The sequence below is a fragment of the Zingiber officinale genome, chromosome 2B (assembly GCF_018446385.1).
Source record: "Zingiber officinale cultivar Zhangliang chromosome 2B, Zo_v1.1, whole genome shotgun sequence".
Taxonomy (NCBI): Eukaryota; Viridiplantae; Streptophyta; class Magnoliopsida; order Zingiberales; family Zingiberaceae; genus Zingiber; species Zingiber officinale.
Window position 1 is genome coordinate 139,474,250 of NC_055989.1, and position 21,544 is coordinate 139,495,793.

The window sequence follows — 21,544 nt, forward strand, 5'->3', positions numbered from 1 at the left end:
TATTTTAACCCATTTTATAGTCCTAATTATATATCAACAAATCAATATTAAATTTATTTTATAATATATTTTCATAATGCAATGTAGCGCCATTAAAAGTTATTCCTGCACTGTAACTGAAAGTGATGGCTCCTACAATCAAACATCAAAAAAAATTATGGTTTGACAATATGAATGTCATGTGAAACTCATGAAATTGTGGCACACCATCTCTACCCTTGATGATCTCAACATCAAAATGGGGGTGAGTGGCCAATATTACAAAAAGTTTTAAGTTTTAGACGGATGAAGGATAGAAGAAGGCTGGGAGTGGGGGTGAAGAAATAAGCTTTAATCTAGCCAGACGAATATTGACCATTTTACTCATAGTTCACAATTGGAGGTTGGTGGCATTCATTGGGAGAACAAGAAGGCAACAAATGGTGGCAGAGAAGAGATGTGTTCAACCATCATCACAACAGACAGAGGAGCACATGACAGGCTTCAATTTCACGTGGAGTACATTCATAAAAGTAATTATTAGGGTTGGTTGATCCCATACATGAGGGAGAAAATGCTAGGATATATGGCCAACACTTTGCTCAATTTAAATTCACCACTCAAATCATTAACAATCAACGACTATCAAACTAACAATAATCAAGGCAGAACCAGAAATGAGGGTCAATAAATCACGCTGGATTTCAAACCCCAACATTAGGTTAGCCAAAACGACTAATAACTCTAATTGGTCATGCCTAACTAAAACACTCACTACAGCACTTGTAATAACATTGCCAACAATAACTCTCCATCAATGTTAACTTTTAACAATAAACCGCGCATGACAGCATTCCACATAGATCAACGTCAAGCACCCACACTGTTGATTGAAGTTGATGCACTTTCGATTATTCAAAAATTTATGGATTTGCATTATGAATGATCTCATGGGAATCAGATTGACAACAACACTCAATATAACATCTCAGATAAGGTTTTAGACGTCCCAATCAGAATGGTACAATACTAATACAGTGGCATGCTGACACTTGGTACACTTAAAATTGTCACAAATTGACTTTGAAATAAGTTCACTTCTCCTGTTGGGATCAAAGAGTTCCATGCCTCATTAACCACCTTCATGATAACCTTCTCATCATTGTTTATCACACCTTACATAATTCTCCTTCCTTTCCACTCCATCTTATGCCAACACTATCATTATGCTCTATGTTGGAATATTGTAACATAACTAGGGGTATTATTGTAATTATGCTCTATATTCTCCTCTATATAAGACAATAACTCCGTGGTGTCTAAGACAGGTTTCTCTTCTTAACATGGTATCAGAGCCAAAACCCTAATTTTCTGCATCGCCGTTCTTCTCTCCCGCACACAGTACCGTTCGCCAAAACCCTAATTTTCTTCCTCTTGTTCCATCGGAGCATATCATCCGCGCCTTCTCTGGTGAGTCCCTTGTCCCGCAGGTGGCCAACGTCGTCCTCCCCGCCGCTGCTCAACTCACCAAGAAGTACAACCAGGGTGTCTCTTACAACCAGGAAAACGCAGCATCATGGCTTCCTCGCGATTTTCTGCTAGGGCACGGAACAACGCCTCCCGCCCACTTCTTCCTTTCTCCTCTGAGAAGGGTTACGCCTTCTCCTCCGACATTCTTCGCACGCAGACACGTCGTCGCTGTTCTGCAGCTGCCGTCACCAAGGATCGGCGACACCAACCCTCACGACACCTTCCGTAGTTGCTCGCCCATGAGGTTGTTCCAACTGCCGAATCAGGAGTGCACCACTAACTTCTCCTACTTCCTCAGCAACATCCTGTTCACCGGAGACTCGGGTGCAACCACAACCCTCGTCTTCTCTAGCACTATTTTCTCCAACAGTCAAGTCAAGAGCCTTTCTTCACAATGCTTTCCAAACTAATCAATGGTTACATCCAGCATCCCAAAGCCAGATACCTCAATCTTTACTAACCACATTACTGCACCCCTCTGTTCCAAGCAGTTGGATGGTAAAAATTACATCTCTTGGGCATCTCACATTGAGCTTTGGCTTGTTGGAAAGGGTTATGAGACATGTCTCACTCAAACTGAAGAAGATGTTCAAGTTGTCGATCGTCCTCTATGGAAAAAGGTTGGCGCTCAGTTGTATTGTATTATCCGAGCCACCATCCATCCATCTCTTAGGAATGTCTTCCGTACTCATAAAACCTGCAAAGCTGTTTGGACACAGGCTCAACAACTCTTTACAAACACCTCTCGGCAACTCTATTAAGTTTGTGAAGATCTCATGACTATCCTCAGTGCCCATCAGATTAAGGATTCAATGTCAACTTACCTGGGTTCGGTCTCTAGCCTTCTTTGCGACTTCAATAAACTGCTACCACCTGCGACCAGACTTGTTGAAGAGCTTAAAAATCGGAAGAAATTTTTTATGTCCCTGCCTTTATATGGTCTGCTCACAGATTATTCTCATGTTCGTGATGAGATCCTGGGCAGCTCCACAAAAGCTACCATGGACAATACCTAGGAGACTCTCCTCCGTGTCCCGACCAAGATCTTGACGACGCCTCCTTCTGTTCCTGTTGACTCGTCAGCTTTGGTCTCTCGACACAACAACATACCTCCGCCTCGCAAGGGTGGCAAAAGCCGTCTTTGGTGTGATCATTGTCACCGCCCGGGCCACACGATTGATAAGTGCTGGGTCTGCATGGGCAACCTCCTTGCGCTGCTCAAATCGTTCAGAGTTATGTTGCTTCTTCAGCTTCCACTTCACAGTATCACCGGATCCGACCCCACCACCTTCCTATAATGACTTTATGAAATGGTTTGAGGATCCTCAGGCTTCTGATTCCACTGCTACTGTTGCACACGTTGGTGATTTCTTTGCTGGCATATCTCGCTCTTCAGGTCCTTGGGTTCTTGATTCTGGGGCCACTGATCATATCACTAGTAATAAATCCATATTTTCTTCTCTCACTACTTCTGGTTATTTACCAATTGTCACCATGGCCAATGGTTCCCAAACTCAGTCCAAGGGTATTGGTATTGTTCATCCTTCTCCGTCTCTTTCCATTCATAATGTTTTTTATGTTCTCGGAGCTCCCTTTAATGTATTGTCAATAAGTCAACTTACTCGGTCTCTTGATTGTGTCATTTCTTTTACTAAAACGTCTATTTCCTTACCGGATCAGAGTACGGGGAGGATGATGGGCTTCGGATGTAAGTCTCATGGCCTTTATCGGCTTCAACAACCCTCCCTTGTTGGTTCGGCGGCGACATCTCCACTTCTTATTCATGCTCAGTTGGGACATCCAGGTCTTGATAAGTTGAAACAATTACATCCTAGTCTTTCTCACTTAGAGTCTTTGTCTTGTGAGTCGTGTCGGTTAGGTAAACATGTTCGTAGTTCTTTTTCTCCTCGCACTGTGAGTCGGGTTACGACCTTCTTTGCTTTGATTCATTCTGATGTTTGGGGTCTGAGTCATGTTTATTTTACATTGGGATCACGATATTTTGTTACTTTTATAGACGATTTTTCCCGTTGTACATGGTTATATCTGATGAAGGAATGTACATAATTATTTTCTATTTTTCAATCTTTTTTTCATGAAATCAAAACTCAATTTGGTATTTCTCTTCGAACTTTGCAAAGTGATAATGCACGCGAGTATCTTTCTACTCAGTTTCGTTCCTTCTTGGCATCTCATGGTGTGTTGCATCGCATGTCTTGCCCTCATACCCCTCAACAGAATGGGGTTGCAGAATGCAAGAATCGTCATCTCCTTGAGACCACTCGGACTCTTCTTCTCCATTCTCATGTTCCTCATCAGTTTTGGGGTGATGTCGTACTTACTGCGTGTTATCTCATCAATCGCATGTCTTCCTCCACTCTGCAGGGTAAAATACCTCATCATATCCTCTACCCTCATCATCCTCTTCATCCTTTACCATCTCAGGTCTTTGGTTCTATATGTTTTGCTCATGATCTTGATCCTGGCATTGATAAACTCTCTCCCCGATCTCATAAGTGTGCTTTCCTTGAGTACCCACGGTCTCAGAAAGGGTACAAGTGTTATTCCCCTACTCTTCGTCGGTACTTCATCTCGTCTAATGTCACATTCTTTGATTCAGTTTCATTTTTGGGGCCTCCCGCTTCCTAGTCCGAGATTTCTCTCTCTCCACCTGCACCAGTGACTATCTTTTATCCTCCGGTGGCACCTCTATCATCCCCAGCCTCGTCTTCTCCTTTATAAGTTTATCAGCGTCGTCCTCGTCCTGCTTTGCCGCTGCCCAACACTGGCACTGCTGTGGACACATCTTTGGAGCCAAGTCCTTCGCCGTTTTCTCCGGTCCCATCTCCTGACTCTGACATTCCCATTGCACTTCGAAAGGGTATGCGTTCCACTTGTAATCCTTCTCCTCACTATATTTCTTTGAGTTATCATCGTCTTTCTCCTTCCTATTATTCTTGTTTTTCTTCCTTGTCGTCTGTTTCTCTTCCAAAGACTGAAGGTGATGTCTTTGCCCATCCAGGATGGAAACAGGCTATGCTCGATGAAATTTATGTTTTACAGAGTAGTGGGACTTGGGACCTCGTTCCTCTACCACTTGGGAAGTCAGTTGTTGGTTGTCGACGGGTGTATACGGTGAAGGTTGGTCCAGACGGTATAGTTGACAGACCTAAGGCTCGTCTCGTCGCTAAAGGTTATACTCAAATCTTCGGATTGGATTATGGAGATACTTTTTCTCCTGTTGCTAAGATGTCTTCTGTACGCCTATTTTTGTCGATTCGCCCTCTTTATCAGTTGAACATCAAAAATGCAATCTTACATGATGATCTGCTCGAGGAAGTCTACATGGAGCAACCTCCGTGTTTTGTTGCTCAGGGGGAGTCTTCTGGTCTTGCATGTCGCCTGCGGAAATCTTTATATGGCCTCAAGCAATCACCTAGAGCATGATTCAATAGATTTAGTACTGTAATTCAACAGTTTGGCATGACTCGGAGCGGGTTGACCATTCTATCTTTTATCGCTACTTATCTATTGGTTGCATCTACGTAGTGGTTTATGTTGATGATAGTGTCATCACATGTAGTGATCATCTTGGGATTTCATAGGTGAAACAACATCTTTTCAAATATTTCCAGACAAAAGATCTCGGCAAACTCAAATACTTCTTGGGGATAGAAATAGCACAGTCTAAACAGGGGATTGTCATATCCCAAAGGAAGTATGCAATAGATATTTTGGAAGAAACAGGAATGTTAAACTCAAAGACAGTCGATAACCCTATGGATCCTAATGTCAAGCTCATGCCAAATCAAGGGAGCCTCTTCCAGATCCTGAACGATATAAGCGATTAGTAGGGAAACTAAGCTACCTTGTTGTTACTCGTCCGGATATTTCATTTGCGGTAAGTGTAGTAAGTCAGTTTCTCAACTCTCCATGCAAAGAACATTGGGATGTTGTGACTCGCATTATTCGATATATCAGAGGTGCGCCAGGAAATGGTCTTTTGTATGCAGACAAAGGACATACTCGAGTCGTAGGATACTCTGATGCAGATTGGGCAAGATCTCCCACTGATAGAAGGTCCACTTCTGGGTTTTGTATATTATCGGAGGTAACCTTGTTTCTTGGAAAAGTAAAAAACAGAATGTTGTGGTAAGATCCAGTGCAAAGGCAGAGTATCGAGCTATGGTCATAACTAGTCAAGAGATTATATGGCTAAAACGGTTGCTTCAGGAACCAAGGTTTGGGGAGGTTACACAAATGTTACTTATATGTGACAACCAGGCCGCTATGCATATTGTCTCGAACCCAATTTTTCATGAGGACAAAGCGTATTGAAGTTGACTGTCACTTTGTTAGAGAGGTCATATCGGGAGAAATATCTACTAGTTTTGTCAACTCACATGATCAACTAGTAGATATATTTACTAAGTCACTGAGAGGTCCCCGAATTGACTACATATGTAACAATCTTGGTGCATATGATCTATATTCTCTAGCTTGAGGGGAAGTGTTGGAATATTGTAACATAACTAGGGGTATTATTATAATTATGTTGTATATTCTCCTCTATATAAGATAATAACTCCGTGGTATCTAAGACACAGGTTTCTCTTCTTAACACTCTATATTTGGGTGGATCCCTTGTAGTCAGTAAAGTAACACACATTTGGGAAGTATCGATCATTAAGTAGATCGACCATGAGAGGGTGTAACATAAGGAGTCAATTTAACACCCAAGGTAATAGAATCATATCTCATTTAGTGACCATCTTCTAAGACCAAATAACCTTTGGATAACATCCAATATTAATAAGAAGCATTCAACGTCCCACAAACCATATAACCAAAACTCCTACCTCATGTAATGACCTTGCTTGAGGCTAAACTGATACCAAACAAAACTCCTACCTCATATAGTGACTTTGCTTGAGATCAAGACTCATAATTGTCAAATTCTTCACACTACCATAACCCTATAGACCACTGTACTACAGCAAGAGGATATATTAGGAATATGTGATTCTTTTTTCAATTGTCAAATTCGTTTGTGACCGCTACATCTCTTGGAGAACTTGAGTGCAGTGTTAAATAGGCAAGAGTTATCACACCATAAGTTGGATAAGAACAAATATAATAGAAAAACTACTAATTTAATATTTAGAACATGGAACATAAGAACCCTCACTGGTAAATCAATGGAGATAGTAGATACGATGATTAGGAGAAGAATTAGTATTTTGTGTGTACAAGAGACAAAATGAGTAGACGAGTAGGCAAAAGATGATAGAGAACTCGGGTTTTAAGTTATGGTACATAGGAAAGAGTAAAGAAAGAAATGAAATAGGTACTTTTGTAGATAGTTAATTAAAGGATGAAATTGAAGTAATTAAAAAAGGGGATAGAATTATAACCCTTAAGATAATAGTGGCAAAAGAAATTATGAACATAATTAGTGTATATGCATCGCAAGTAAGATTAGATGAAGTTATCAAATCAAGATTTTGAGACATCTTAAATAAAATATTACAAAACATTCTGCCAAATGAAATGATTTTAATAAGAGGTGATCTAAATGGATATATAAAAGTGAAAAATGAGGAATATGAGAGAGTACATGGGGTTATGTGTTTGGAACGAGAAATGATGAAGGCAAAACTATATTAAATTTTACGATAGCATATGACCTTATATTAGCTAATACGTTGTTTAAGAAAAGAGAAAAACACTTAGTCACGTTCAAAAGTGAGAATAATAAATCGTAAATTTACTTTCTTATGGTTAGGAAGAAGAATAGAAAGATTTGTAAAGATTGCAAGGTTATCCCTAGAGAAATCTTAATTACCCAACATAGGTTAGTGGTATTGGATATATGTCTCAAACATAATATTAATAGAAAAAAAATATATACGACTCTTAAAATTAAATGGTGAAGTTAAAGGATGAGAAGCAAAATATATTTAAGAAGAAAGTAGAAGTACAAAAATTAGGTGAAATATACGATGACTCAAAATTGAAAATAGTAGCTAAAAGTGTACTCGATGAATCAAAGGGGCATGCACCACTATGTAAAGAATCTTGGTGGTGGAATGATAAAGTACAAGAGAAAGTGAAGGAAAAAAACGAATAGCTTATAAAGAATTATATATTTATAATAATGAGAAATTTTTTAAAAAATATACAATAGTCAAGAAAAAAGCTAAGAAAGTAGTGAATAAAGTAAAGAAAAAATATACAATAGCCAAGCAAAAAGCTAAGAAAGTAATGATTGAAGTAAAGAATGAAACTTTTGAACGATCATATCAAAAATTGAATACAAAAGAAGGGGAAAGAGACATTTATAGAATAATTAAAGTAAGAGAAACGAAGACAAGAGATCTTAACTAAATAAAATGTATTAAAGATGAATGTAATAGGGTACTAGTAAATGATGGAGAAATAAAAGAGCAGTGGAAGAGGTATTTTCATCAACTTTTTAATAAAGGTTTAGGTGACCAACATAACTTAGGTAATTTAAGTAAGTCAAATGAGCATAGAAATCAAAATTTTTATTGCAGAATTCAAACTTCAAAAGTGAACAAACTATAAATGGGATGCACAATAAAAAAAACGGTTAGACCAGATGATATTCCAATAGAGGTATGGAAGTGCCTAGAGAAACAAGGTATTTCCCTAAGATATTGAATAACTTACAAAATTATTTAACATTATATTGAAAACAAAAACAATGTATGAATAATGGAAGATAAGTACTCTAGTTCCCTTGTATAAGACCAAGGGAGACATACAAAATTGTGCAAACTATAGAGGTATTAAATTAATGAGTCATATCATGAAACTTTGGAAAAGAGTAGTATAAAAATGATTAAAGGAGACCTCGGTGACCGAAAATCAATTTGAGTTTATGTCTAGAAGGTCGACAATAAAAGTTATACATCTTCTTAGACAATTAATTAAAAAATATCGGGAGCAAAAACAAGATCTACATATGGTATTCATTGACTTAGAAAAAGCTTATGATAGAGTCTCAAGAGAAATTATATGGAAAATTCTAGAAAAGAGAGGTGTTAGTGTAACATATATTGAACTAAGTAAGAATATGTATGAGGATGTAACGACCAGAGTAAAAGCATTTCCAATAAAGATAGGGTTACATCAAGGATTAACTCTAAGTCCCTATCTTTTTACACTAATTATGAACGAACTCAGCACACATTCAAGACACAATACCGTGGTACATGTTGTTTGAAGATGATATTATTTTAGTAGATGAGACACGTGAAAGAATAAATGCTAAACTAAAATCTTGGCGGGAAACACTAGAAGGAAAAGGTTTTAGGCTTAGTAGAATAAAGACAGAATATATGAAATTTAAGTTTAACAATATTAGACATAATAAGATAATTGTTAAGATAGGAGATGACGGGTTACCCAGAACCGAGAGTTTTAAATATTTAGGATCATTTTTGTAAAACGATGGAGGAATTAAGAGAGATATCTTATATAGAATACAAACAGGATGGCTGAAATAGAGGAGAGCGTTGGGTGTTTTATGTGACCGTAAAGTATCTATAAAACTTGAAAGAAAGTTCTACAAAACCGTAATTATACCTGCTATGTTATATGGAGCTGAATGTTGGACTATGACTCAAGCACATGAACAGAAGATAAAAGTTGCAGAGATGAGAATGTTAAGATGGATGTGTGGGCATATGAGGATGGATAGAATAAGAAATGAAAGTATTAGAGAGAAAGTCGGAGTTGCATCTATTGAGGGAAAACTCCAAGATGACACGTTTAAGATGGTACAACATGTACTTAGACGACAAATAAATACTCTAGTTTAGTGATGTGAACTATGACAAGCACGCATATCAAACGAGGAAGACCAAAAAAGCCTTGGTTAGCACAATAAAACAAGATAAAATTTATTTAAGTATAGATGATAATATAGTAGGAGATAGAGCTCAATGGCGTAAAAAGATTCATATAGCCAACCCCACTTAGTGGGATAAACCTTGGTTGTTGTTGTTGTAAAGTCATTTGTGACAATTATATGAAGACCAACATAAACCAGCATGGATTCATTTGTAGTTACATATCTCAAGCTCGTTAACCTATCAATTTGTGTTCTTTGACTCCTTGTTCAACAAAAATGAACAATATGAGAAAATTACATATGGGTGTTAAGATCGTTAACCATTGATTTGTTTTCTTTGCCTCCTTTTTTCACAAAATGGAGAATATTCATGAGAATATAAGAGAGGCATGTCAGCTGTTAGAAAAAGATCACACGGAAAAATGATTATTATAAAGGATATATTGATGCAACTAGTAGACCAAAAGAGAGATTATGCCTACGCATGGATAGGCTCAATCAATCCCATAAACACTCTTCTAAAAGTCTTCATGTCCATTCTACTATCTCATACTGTACAACTTTCAACATAATGTACTTGCAAGGTTCAAAATCTCAAGTCGGGCTGATGTTTCAGTTTTAACTAGAAGGATACTATTTTGGTATCGCACCGATATTTCGATAATTAGGTACACATCTTAGTATTGTTTTAGTTTAGTATTCCAACAAATCTAGTATATTTTACATGAAGTCCTAGAAAAACAGGTTATTGTGAGGCCTATAAAAGAACTCTCCTATTTTTCATTCTTTCAATCAACAATAGTTTACCAATTGACAACTAAAACTCCAAATGGCCTTGATTTTCATATTATGAGAAATTAAATCAGGAACTATACATGATCGTTTACTTTAGGTGAAGGGGAGTAATCACCTCTCCTGTCAAGTTCTCATGTATAAGCAACTGTTCCACAATTGTCTCAAGCAATTTGTGATTCTTCCAAAGCATTTCTTTGGCCTTATCATAGGCCAAATCATAAATCTGTAAAAGAAGCAATCGTTAAAAATTAGATCCACAGAGCATAATAAAAGTGTCATGAGTGATTGACATAGAGAAGAAACAGGTTGTCTTTTATGAGAAGACAGATACCTGCTCAATTTTTTCTGCCAGCTCAAGCTGATGGTTGTTTCCCATACTGAGGCCTCCAACCTAACATATTACAATAATCAATCAAAAAGAAAATAGTGCATAGAGGTAAGACAACATAAGTTTCAGTCTAAAATTTCTATAACATTGTTACCTGTACTTATTTTCAAACAGAATTATGACATTGACACCTGTTACCTAAAAGAACAAGGGAAGACTGGTAATCAAAAATTGACACAGGCACACAGCTACATTGAATTTTACAAATTGGAAGGGGTCACATCCATTTCCTGCCTATGGTCCATAAATTGGTCAGCATCCCACATGCCCCTCACCTTGCCGCAATGCATTCATCACTGATCATTGTCTTCGTAGCTAAATCTATCTTAAATTATACCCAATGGGATGGGGGTATGAGGGTCAGAACAAGAACTTTGTCACTAAAAATTGGATCTAGAGGGCCAAATGGATTTCTAACCATGCCACCACATGGCAAAGAAGAAAGATTTTGAACATGAGCACGAAAGAGTTTGTGTTCAGGCAGAGCTTCTCTGCTCAAGAGACAGCCTAGTAGCTTCACCGGTAGAGCTTTAGCGAGTTCAGAATAAGAAAATCTAGGTGCTTCTTGTTCCAATTCATAGAAGTACAGAAGTCGATCATTAGTGTGGGAAGGAGAAGATGATAATGAAGAAATTAGGTTGTGCCTTTGACATTATAGTGAAGGAGGCCATGCAGCTACATCAAATTCACAGTGTTTCCCTTAAAAATGGGGAATGCTAAAAAGGAAACTCTAGGATTGAACCTGCTATGAAAGTAATTGAGCGATATTATTCAATGAATAATAAGAAAAGAGAATAGTAGACATGTACGTTGGACTATAACTAAAAAAGAACTCGGATACTTAACTCTTTACAACCCATTTTTGTGCATGTTGGACATCTGACACTGACACTAATATCCCAGGTCAAACATTGACAACTCCATATATCACTTGTTAAAAATGGTAAAAAAATATTGTGTCACCACACCAAGGTCCATACCCTTGGAACTCATAACCAACTCCTACCCTTGTTGGAACTCATAACCAAGTCCAAGTATATAGACAGAGAAATACAAATTTAAGACAACCAAGTCCAAACTATATATTCTAATAGATAATTCATTTCCTTTATATTTATCCATAAATGATTTTACATCTGACCTTCGACATATTACTTTAAAGTTGCTTTTCTTGGCATTCTCAAATATTTTGATCCAGTTATAATGATTCAAGATTCTTTCTTGCTTCATTGCACAAAACTAATAGTTAGTTAGGAACTAAAATTAAGAAAGTTAAAAATAGAAAAAGAAGGGAACGCCTGTTGCTTGTTGCAATGAACATCAAGAGAAGAGAAACAAAACAACAACAACAACAACAACAACAACAACCACTGACCACAACCAAGTTTTATCCCACTAAGTGGAGTCGGCTATATGTATTATTCTACGTTATTAGGCTCTATCCCCTACTATATCATCTATACTTAAATAAATTTTATTTTATTATTACTAACTAAGTCTTTTTTTAGTCTTCCTCTTCCTCGTTTGATGTGTGTATTTGTCATAATTTCATATCGTCTAACTGGAGTATTTATCGGTCATCTAAGTATATGTATCATCTTAAATGTGTCTATCAAAATTTTTCCTCAATAGATGCAACTTGGACTTTCTCTATAATACTCTCATTTCCTACTCTGCCCATCCCCGTATGTCCATACATCCGCCTTAACATCCTCATCTCTGCAACTCTCATCTTCAGCTCATGTGCTCGAGTCATAGCTCAACATTCAGCATCATATAATATAGCAGGTGTAACCGCCGTTTTATATAACTTCCCTTTAGATTTTAGAGGTATTTTACGATCACATAAAACACCCAACATTCTCCTCCGTATCAACCATGTTGCTTGTATTCTATGTAAGACAATCTCTCAATTGCCCAATTATTTTACAAAAATAATCCTAAATACTTAAAGCTCTCAATTCCACAATTCGTCATTTTCTATTTTAACAATTGTATCATTACATCTAATATTGCTAAATAAATTATATATATTCCGTCTTTAATCTACTGAGCCTAAAACTTTTCACTTCTAGTGTTTCCTGCTAAGATTCTAATTTAACATTTACTCTTTCACGTATCTTATCTACCAAAATATAATATCATCTGCAAATAACATGCACCACGGTACCGTATCTTGAATATGTCTGTGAGCTTGTCCATAATTAATGTAAAAAAATAGGGACTTAGAACTGATCTTGATGTAATCCTATCTTTATTAAAAATGTTTCAATTAATTCGCCTGAAGTCTTCATTCTAGTCGTTGCATTCTTATATATATCTTTAATTAGTTCAATATATGCTATTGCTAGCACCTCTGTTTTTTAGAATTCTCCGTATAATTTTTCTTGAGACTTTATCATAAACTTTTGTTAAGTCAATGAATACCATATATAGATCTTGCTTTCGCTTCTGTACTTTCAATTAGTTGCTTGAGAAGATGTATAACTTCTATTGTCCACCTTCCAAGTATAAACCCAAATTGATTTTCCCATGATCTTCTTCCGTAATCTTTTTTTTTTCAATTACTCTTTCCCAAAGTTTCATGGTATGACTCATTAATTTAATACCCCAATAATCTGTACAATTTTGTACGTCTCCTTTGTCTTATATAAAGGAAGTAGAGTACTTACCCTTTGTTGATCAATTATTTTTTCATTTTCAATATCATATTAAATAATTTTGTAAGTCATTCAACACCTTGTTTCCCTAAGCACTTCCATACCTCTATAGGAATATCATCTACTTTAATAGCTTTTCCATTTTGCATTTTATTTAAAACTTGTTCTACTTCTGAAGTTTGAATTCTACGATAAAAATTTAAATTTCTATACTCATTTGACCTACTTAAATTACCAAAGTTCAATTGGTCACCTAAACCTTAATTAAAAGTTGATGAAAATACCTCTTCCACCGCTCTTTTATTTCTCCATCATTTACTAGTACCTTATTGCATTCATCTTTAATACATCATATTTGGATAAGATCTCTTGTGTTCCTCTCTCAAACTTTAATTATTATATAAATCTCTCTTTCCCCTTCTTTTTATCCAATTTTCGATATAACCGTTCAAAACTTTCATTCTTCGCTTCATTCACTGCTTTCTTAACTTCTTTCTTAACTATTGTATATTTTTTTTATTTTTCTCGTTCTTACAAATATATAATTCTGTAACGCCCGAAAATTCTCAAAACTATTTTAGGAATATTCTATGATTTTTCTGGAATTATTAGATATTTTTCCGAAATTTTCCGAATAGCGGAAGTAGCAAAAATTATTAGAAAAGTAAAATGGCTTAAGCGGGAATCGAACCCGGGACCTCTCGGGTCCGCTAAACCTTTAGTTAGCCTTAGTAACCGGTGAACCCAGCAGGGCCGTGCTGAAAGGAAAGGGAATCAATTATATTTATAATTGGTTTGGCCGAATTAATTACTTAGTATAAATAGGAAATTTAAGTTGGGGTTTGGTTTATTTTTAGAACTTGGTTCGGTAACTTTCTTCTCCTCACCCTAACTCACGCCGACCCCCTCTCCCCTCTCCTTCTCTCGGCGCCACAACAAGGGAAGAACTAGGGTTCCATCCCTAGGGTCCCAAGGTCACTTTCCGGCGACGATTTCAGCACAAGAACGTTCCCCTCCGCGAGTAGAGCACGTGGACGCGAGCGAATCGTCGAGAAGTCGTCTCCACCGGAATTTCTATCGATTAGATTTGTAAGAAATCTAGCACACAAGGTAAGAAACCCCTCACCTGCAGTATAAGTAGCTCTCGCGTGTTTTCTTTTATGCATTAGATTAGTTTATTGAATTTTGTCAGCATATAGTGTGTATTTTAACTCTTCTCACAGATTTAGGGATTAGTGAGCATCTTTAGATGGGCCGAGCACGTGTATCCTCTGTAGATAGGGGTTTAGACGCTGCTGGGTGCCTAGAGGTGGTCTCCCTGATCGAGAGGAGAGTTAGAGAGCGCCAAATGCTCGACAAAATGCCTAGCACAGCCTTATGATACAGTAGGCATTTAGTTAAATGCCATAGAACATGTTAATTAGCATGATCAGTTTTTATTTCAGCTTTTACGAGACTAGATGTCCAAATGGGTGGGCTCCCATAGTCGCCTCTAGGTTCAGACAACCTAGTTCTAGGTTCAGATAACCTAGATTCAAAGAAATAGTATTAGCTATTTCAAGATTTTACTTTTCACTCATGGCTTTGATTTAGATATCCATTGGGTTGGGCTTCCATAGTCGTCCCTAGGTTTAGCTAACCTAGTAAACCCTACTAGATTCGAACTTGCAATCCGGGTCTAGTTAGGGATGCGCAGTACAGTTGCTGGGCCCAAACAAGATGTTTAGTATTTTCACTTACTATATGATATGGTTTTCAACCTTTCACAAATTAGTTCGTGAATTCAATACAGTCCTAGTAGTAGCTCAAGATTAGCTTGGCTCTGTTTTAGTATCACTTAGTTCTTCATTGATACCATGTGATTGATATCATGTTCAGCTTTAGATATGCCATGATTGTATGCTTATATGTCACGCCATGTTTAGTTTATTCAAGATACTTAGCATATCCTTTCAAACAGATGATTTAAAATCATATTTGCATCGTATTTATGTTTTGTGAGGTAGATGGTTTTTACTAAGCTTTTAGCTTATGGATACTATTTTCCTTATACCGCATACAGTAAAAAGAAACGGACTAGCAGGAGGTCGGAGGTCAACGCAGATCAAGACGTGTGTGGAAGGAATCGAATAAAGATCCTAGGGATCTAGTTTTATTTTATTATGCATTAGAACGTGTTCAGTATGCATTAGTACTTATAGCAAGCGTTATCTTATGTTTCTGTTAGTTAGCAAGAGAACAGTTTAAAACCTTGTTAGTTTTGGTTTCCATATGTTTACATGCCATGAATTAGTATTCTACGCCTTAATCATGTTTAGTATGTTAGCCATTACCAGTAGAATGTTTCTCTTAGCTTTATAGTGTTGTGTAATGGCTTCGCACGATCGCCGATATCGTGGCCTGACACGAATCGAACTCGACGGTCGCCAGATCGATCGAGTCTCGATCGGCACCGATCGTGACTCGTTTCGCGAATGTAAGTTGTTGCTCCGATCGATCCGTGGATCGATCTGAGCCGGTCGCAAATGGTTTCACCGATCGGCCGCCAGATCCGATCAAGAGCCACCGACCGGCCTCATCGACCGATCAGATCACCGATCGGCCGCAGACCGATCCAGCAGCCGCATGTGATCAACAGTAGTTTATGGATCGGTCGGTCGAACGATCCGGAGTTTCCTACCGTGCCAGTATCAGTAGATCGGTCTGTGGATCGATCCGAAGTTTATTATCAGTTGTAAACACCTTCCCTAACATGTATACAACTCCTAGGTACACCCAGAACACTAAGTTAAACTTTACAGCATTTAGTTCAGTAAAATTTTAAATTAGCCAGTTTTCATTCCGCATTAATAGTCCAGCACAGCATAACTGTAGCGACCGGCCTCGCAGCCTAGCTAGTATGAGGCGGGTCGTTACAAATTCCTTATAGATTGTTCATTTTTCCTTCATTTTCTCCTATACTTTCTCATTCCACCACCAAGATTCCTTATTTGGTGGTGCATACCCCTTTGACTCACCAAGTACACTCTTGGCTACTATTATCAACTTTAATATCATCTTATCCCATGTCGTATTAGAGTCACCATATATTTCACCGAATGCTTGTATTCTTATCTTCTCCTTAAATATGTTTTGTTTCTAATCCTTTAACTTTCACCACTTAATTATAGGAGTCGTGTATATTTTCTTTCTATTAATACTATAATTGAGGCATATATCTAACACTACTAACCTATTTTGGGTAATTAAGCTTTCTCCAGGATGATTTTGTAATCTTTATAAATCTTTCTATCTCTCTTCCTAATCATAAGAAAGTCAATTTCCGATTTATTATTTCACTTATGAACATAATCATGTGTTCTTCTCATGCTTAACAAACGTATTAACTAGTATAAGGTCATGCTATTGCAAAATCTAATATAGTTTTTCCTTCTTCATTTCTTGTTCCAAAAGCATAACTCTCGTGCACCCTCTTATATTTTTCATTTTTCATTCTGACATGTCCATTTAGATCGTTTCCTATTAAAATCATTTTATTGAGTGGAATATTTTGTAATACTTCCATCTAGAGGACGTCCTACAACCTTGATTTGGTTTCTTCATCGAATCCTATTTGAGGTGCATATATGCTAATTACATTCATAGTAGGCCTAATGTTTCTGATCATAAATGTGTACTCATATTTTACTCTTACAATGTATAATTCAATTCTAGAAAACATCATTCATTTTTTCTTCAATAAAGCATTGAAACATAGGTAAAAAAAAAGGAGAAATTTAAGATTCAAAGAACAGATAACTACTTCTTTTCTGGTGATATAGATGGCAGGACTGTCATTGGGACTCCATCCATATTGAATTACCATCTGCGTACAAATCTGTACTTGACAAATATGATTATAGGAATCATCAAGATAAGTAACAGTTACTAGGATCATGTAAAAAAAGAATTTGACAGCTATTAATACAAATTAAACAAACCTCTTGCGCTTGCTTGAGTTCCGGTATTGACAAGAGATTTTCTTCCCCAAAAGGAAGCAGCATTTGCGATGCAACATGTGAACCAAAACAAAATACAAGTTTTTTCTCCAGATATGACCTTGATTCCAGATTTCCATTCGAAGAACCTTCGTTCTTTGCTTTTGTAATCTTTGTACATCCAATCCCCTAATATGCCAAAGGATATACTAAAAAATATTGCTAAATATGTTTTTCTGTTAGGAAAGAAGAGGTCATATTTACTTGTAAAAAAAAAAAAAAATCAATGAAGCAGATAGAAATGTAATGTAGGGAAAGAATTCATGAAACTACAATCTAACAAATGCTAGATACAACTTAGAAAATATAAATTGACTGACATAGAATCAATAGAATATCAGGAACTATACCCTAACCAAAACTTTTTTTTCTTAGATAATCCAAACAGACAAATGAAACATTATCATTTTTCTAAACTAAGAATAAGAAAAAACATGTTCTGAAGAAACTTTTTTTTTTTGCAATGGATGAACTTTTGTTCTCCATTTTTATTTATTTAAATAATATTAATCCAGTAAAGTAGTGAAAATAAATATTTTTTTGTCGTCATGCACAATTTTAGAGAAATATTAGTTAAAAGAAATATAACAAATTGAACATGTTACATTTTATCTGTTCACAATCACCAATAACCTTTTTTCCCATTGATAAATCATTGAGTGATATTGAACTCTCTGAACCTTATTTAATTGTATTGTCTCCACCAGCGTTGATCTTATATTATGTATTCCTTGGATCTAATTGATTGAGGTATCTCCTACAAGTATGGGGTGACATAGGTTCTTGTTAGATCTCAAGTTTGGCCTTGCAATTTTCATTCTCCACCCTCAGATGAGAATGATTCAACATCCTTTGCTACTACAAGGCATTGCTCGATGGCGTCTCTACTACAGAATGTTTGGGATGCTTGTGCAAAAAACAAAGAAAAGTGAACTGAATTGTGTGCACCATTCAATTATTGCTGATGATACAGGTACTAATGACAGCATGAGGAGCTTAATGACAAAATTTTGTTTTGGTCTTGACAATATTCAGCAAAAGAATTAAAAGATAATGCAAATGTTAAGAGGCATTCTTGTGTGATGTACACTCCTTATTGAGTGTCATATATGTCAAATTTTAGTTGTTTACTTTTGTAAGACAATTCGACTAGTTGAAGAGGGGCAATGAAGCGAAGGTATGTGTAGGCAGAAGAGGCGGTGGTGGAGCAAGTGGATGTCACCTTGATAGGGCAGTTGGACAGATGAAGAGTGGCAGTGGCAACCAGAGGCACCAGTAACCGACAGTGACAGTGGCAACAACATACAGATACATATTCCTCTTGCAAGAAAAGTAAACTAAAGTGACATAAAAGAAATTTGTCTATTTATTACATTGAAGAATAAAAACAAAAGCTCGGGACTGAAGACAGAAAAAGGGCATTACCTCCCAAGCAGTAGGCTCCAACCATACATTTTCAACTACATCAAAATTGGGTAGAAGAAGTGTAATAAGAGAACAACCAGCTGCCCAGACAGCATGTGGAAATTTTGTCTCCCTTGTCCACTAACAAAAACCATCCCAAGTTATCAAAAAGAAATGGGAAAATATAATGAAATGCGGAGACACATATCAATTAAAAGCAGACATTAAGAGCTAAAAGTCAATATTTATGAACCTTGAAAGTAAGCGGCATTAGTTTTTTGTACACATCTTTTCTTTTGAGAAGGTAAGTACCAAGGTGATCAAGCCCCCGAACACGGTATGACAGATATACCTTTGGGTTCAAATCCTAAGTGTCATTAGCAAGAAAATCTAGCTAAGCCAATCCACTTGTTGAGATTGGGCAAGTCCAATTCACTTTCATAAGCTTACATATGAAACCTTCCAGTTTTCTTCAAGAGCACGAGAATATGAAAGTATAAATTGGAACCTTCCAGTTTTTTTCTTTTCCCTTGAAAAGTGTTACCAATCAAACTCAACACACCTAGAATTCAAAATTAAATACTCCTAACTAACAAAACCAAAATCATAATGATATCATAGTTCAAAGGTAGTGTTGTACCCAACAAGTTGAAAGGAACAATATTGGATGCATGTAGAAAAGAGAACAATTAAACTATATAAATAGGTCATATTGGTTCATATCATAATCCGTATAGGCAGTAACCACCAATTAGAAATTCTTCTTCTTTAGGAAGAATTTGATTATCCATTTATTGGTGATAAAAGGTGAAACTGTCACCTCGGCGGCCCCGCCAAGGTGGCCCCCACTATCTAGAAAGGAGGTAAACCACGGAGGGTTTCACCCAGCAACAGCAGTACATGCAAGGAGGGGTCAAGGCAACCAACGCAACATTCCGCACCGCTGGCAGCAACACCTTTACATGAATCAAATGTGCTAGCCCGTGAGCGCTCTCTCTCTCTCTCTCTCTCTCTCAGTCAAATTTTTGATTTGCACATATATATTTATGTATTGATTATCCATTTATTCAGGTAATTATGGCAGCTTTGCAAACCCATTTGATTAAATAGGTTGTTACATACATGGGTTTTAGAAATTACGTAGGTAAAGGACTTGTGTAATTAAAAAGGCACGAGCTAAAAAAGTATGATAAATCATGAGTGCACAACCAATTGTTATCCCTTGAAGGGATAGAGACGAAGGTAGCAATAAAACACTAGCTTTGTTAGATGGAAATGTGAATCATGTGTAAATGCTCTAGGCACTATAAAAACCATCATAATTCTAGGGAATGAGGTGATTTATCTAATTTTTTTCCTTTCAGTTATAGTTTGATTGCGATTAAAGATGGATTTAAAGATGGCAGCTATCCTTTCCTGATCACGATGTGACTATAGATGAGGCAATGTTAATGCAATTTTGGCAACATTTGGCGTCATTGAATGATGCAAAAAGAAGGATACACAGGAAGCTAAATTAGAAAAATAATCTTTTGGAGCAAAAGGTGATAACACTTACACCAGGTTACCCAGCATCACCGGCGCCCGGCTAGATACAAGTAGTTAAATCATGAGGGCATTTTGCCTAATACAGCAGCTCTTTGCATGGGAGAGATCAAACACCCAACGAGAGATTTTGCACCCACTAGGAATTTATGTTGCATGGATACAGATATGGGTATCGTATCGAATACAATACGGATACGGCGATACGATAAATTTTGAAAATATAAGATACGATATGGCTAGGATACGACAATCAATATATATATATATATATATATATAGTATTAAAAATTAAAAATTATAGAGATGGAAGAGGATTATATTCAAATTTCTAAATCAAATCTTTTTAACAAAATGATTAGGGTTTAAGCATTTTAGAGGAGTAGCGGGCAGAAATCAAAAATAATAATCTAGGGCTTACATGGCGAGAGGTGTCGGCGTCAACATCGGCGTTAGCATTGGCGTCGACAAGAGGCGAGAGGTGAGTAGGATGAGAGGCAAGTAGAAAAGGATTAGTGTTTAGAGTTTAAAAGCCAACAACAGTTCATTTTTATTAATTATTTTCCAATTAGTCCTAAAATTTTAAGTTTTTTCAATTACCCCTAAAAATTTTAAATATTTGCAATTTTTGCCAAACGTATCCTAGCCGTGTCCAAAACCTATCCACATGATCAAACCTCTAAAAAGTCAATGACACATTTTTGGCCATATCCGATATGCATGTTTGTGTATCGTATTCGTGTCCGATACTTCAAAAAAAAAAAAAAAAAAAACGGAGTATCTGTGCTACATAGAATTGACCCCAAAACCTATTAGAACAACCACACATGCAAGTACCAACTAAGAAAATTAATATCTCGATGCTTCAGGAAGAGGCTTTATCTACTACCAAGGAGTATCGACCATTGAGAGAGAAAATATTATGTATTCACAAAGGAACTATGGCACCATAGATATATACTCCAATAAACCATCTGATAGCTAAATGTTCATGTAGGACTAAATTCATAAAATGTAAAACTATAAACTACAATAGCTTTAATTGTTCTATTGTAGCATTGAGTCATTCGCATGAGTGACTTTTGATATCATAGGGTCACAGATCAAACATAACATGGTATTGCAGCAAAAAGTTTGGAGATTGGGGTAAGAATACTACCATTACCCTGTGTCATTAACTAAATAAACTAGTTAAATCAATCCACTTATTGGGATTGGACAAGTCTAATTCACTGCATGCCTATACATGTGAAGGAGAACGTCAGAAAATAAGCAAACTAGATTTTGTTAATTAATTACCTAATCAAACTCAATACACCTTGATTTT

The 21,544-nt window shown here is 36.6% G+C and overlaps 1 protein-coding gene across 1 annotated transcript in view; it reads right to left on the reverse strand.

Annotated features, from left to right (window-relative positions):
* LOC122047450 (probable inactive ATP-dependent zinc metalloprotease FTSHI 5, chloroplastic) overlaps positions 1-21,544 on the reverse strand; it is a 50,241-nt gene that overhangs the window by 3,405 nt on the left and 25,292 nt on the right. The window contains exons 13-17 of the mRNA XM_042608767.1: positions 18,694-18,813; positions 17,212-17,397; positions 17,034-17,108; positions 10,515-10,574; positions 10,299-10,406 (exon numbers count right to left, since the gene is read on the reverse strand). Of these exons, the coding sequence (XP_042464701.1) occupies positions 10,299-10,406; positions 10,515-10,574; positions 17,034-17,108; positions 17,212-17,397; positions 18,694-18,813 (549 nt within the window). The remainder of the gene's footprint in view (positions 1-10,298; positions 10,407-10,514; positions 10,575-17,033; positions 17,109-17,211; positions 17,398-18,693; positions 18,814-21,544) is intronic.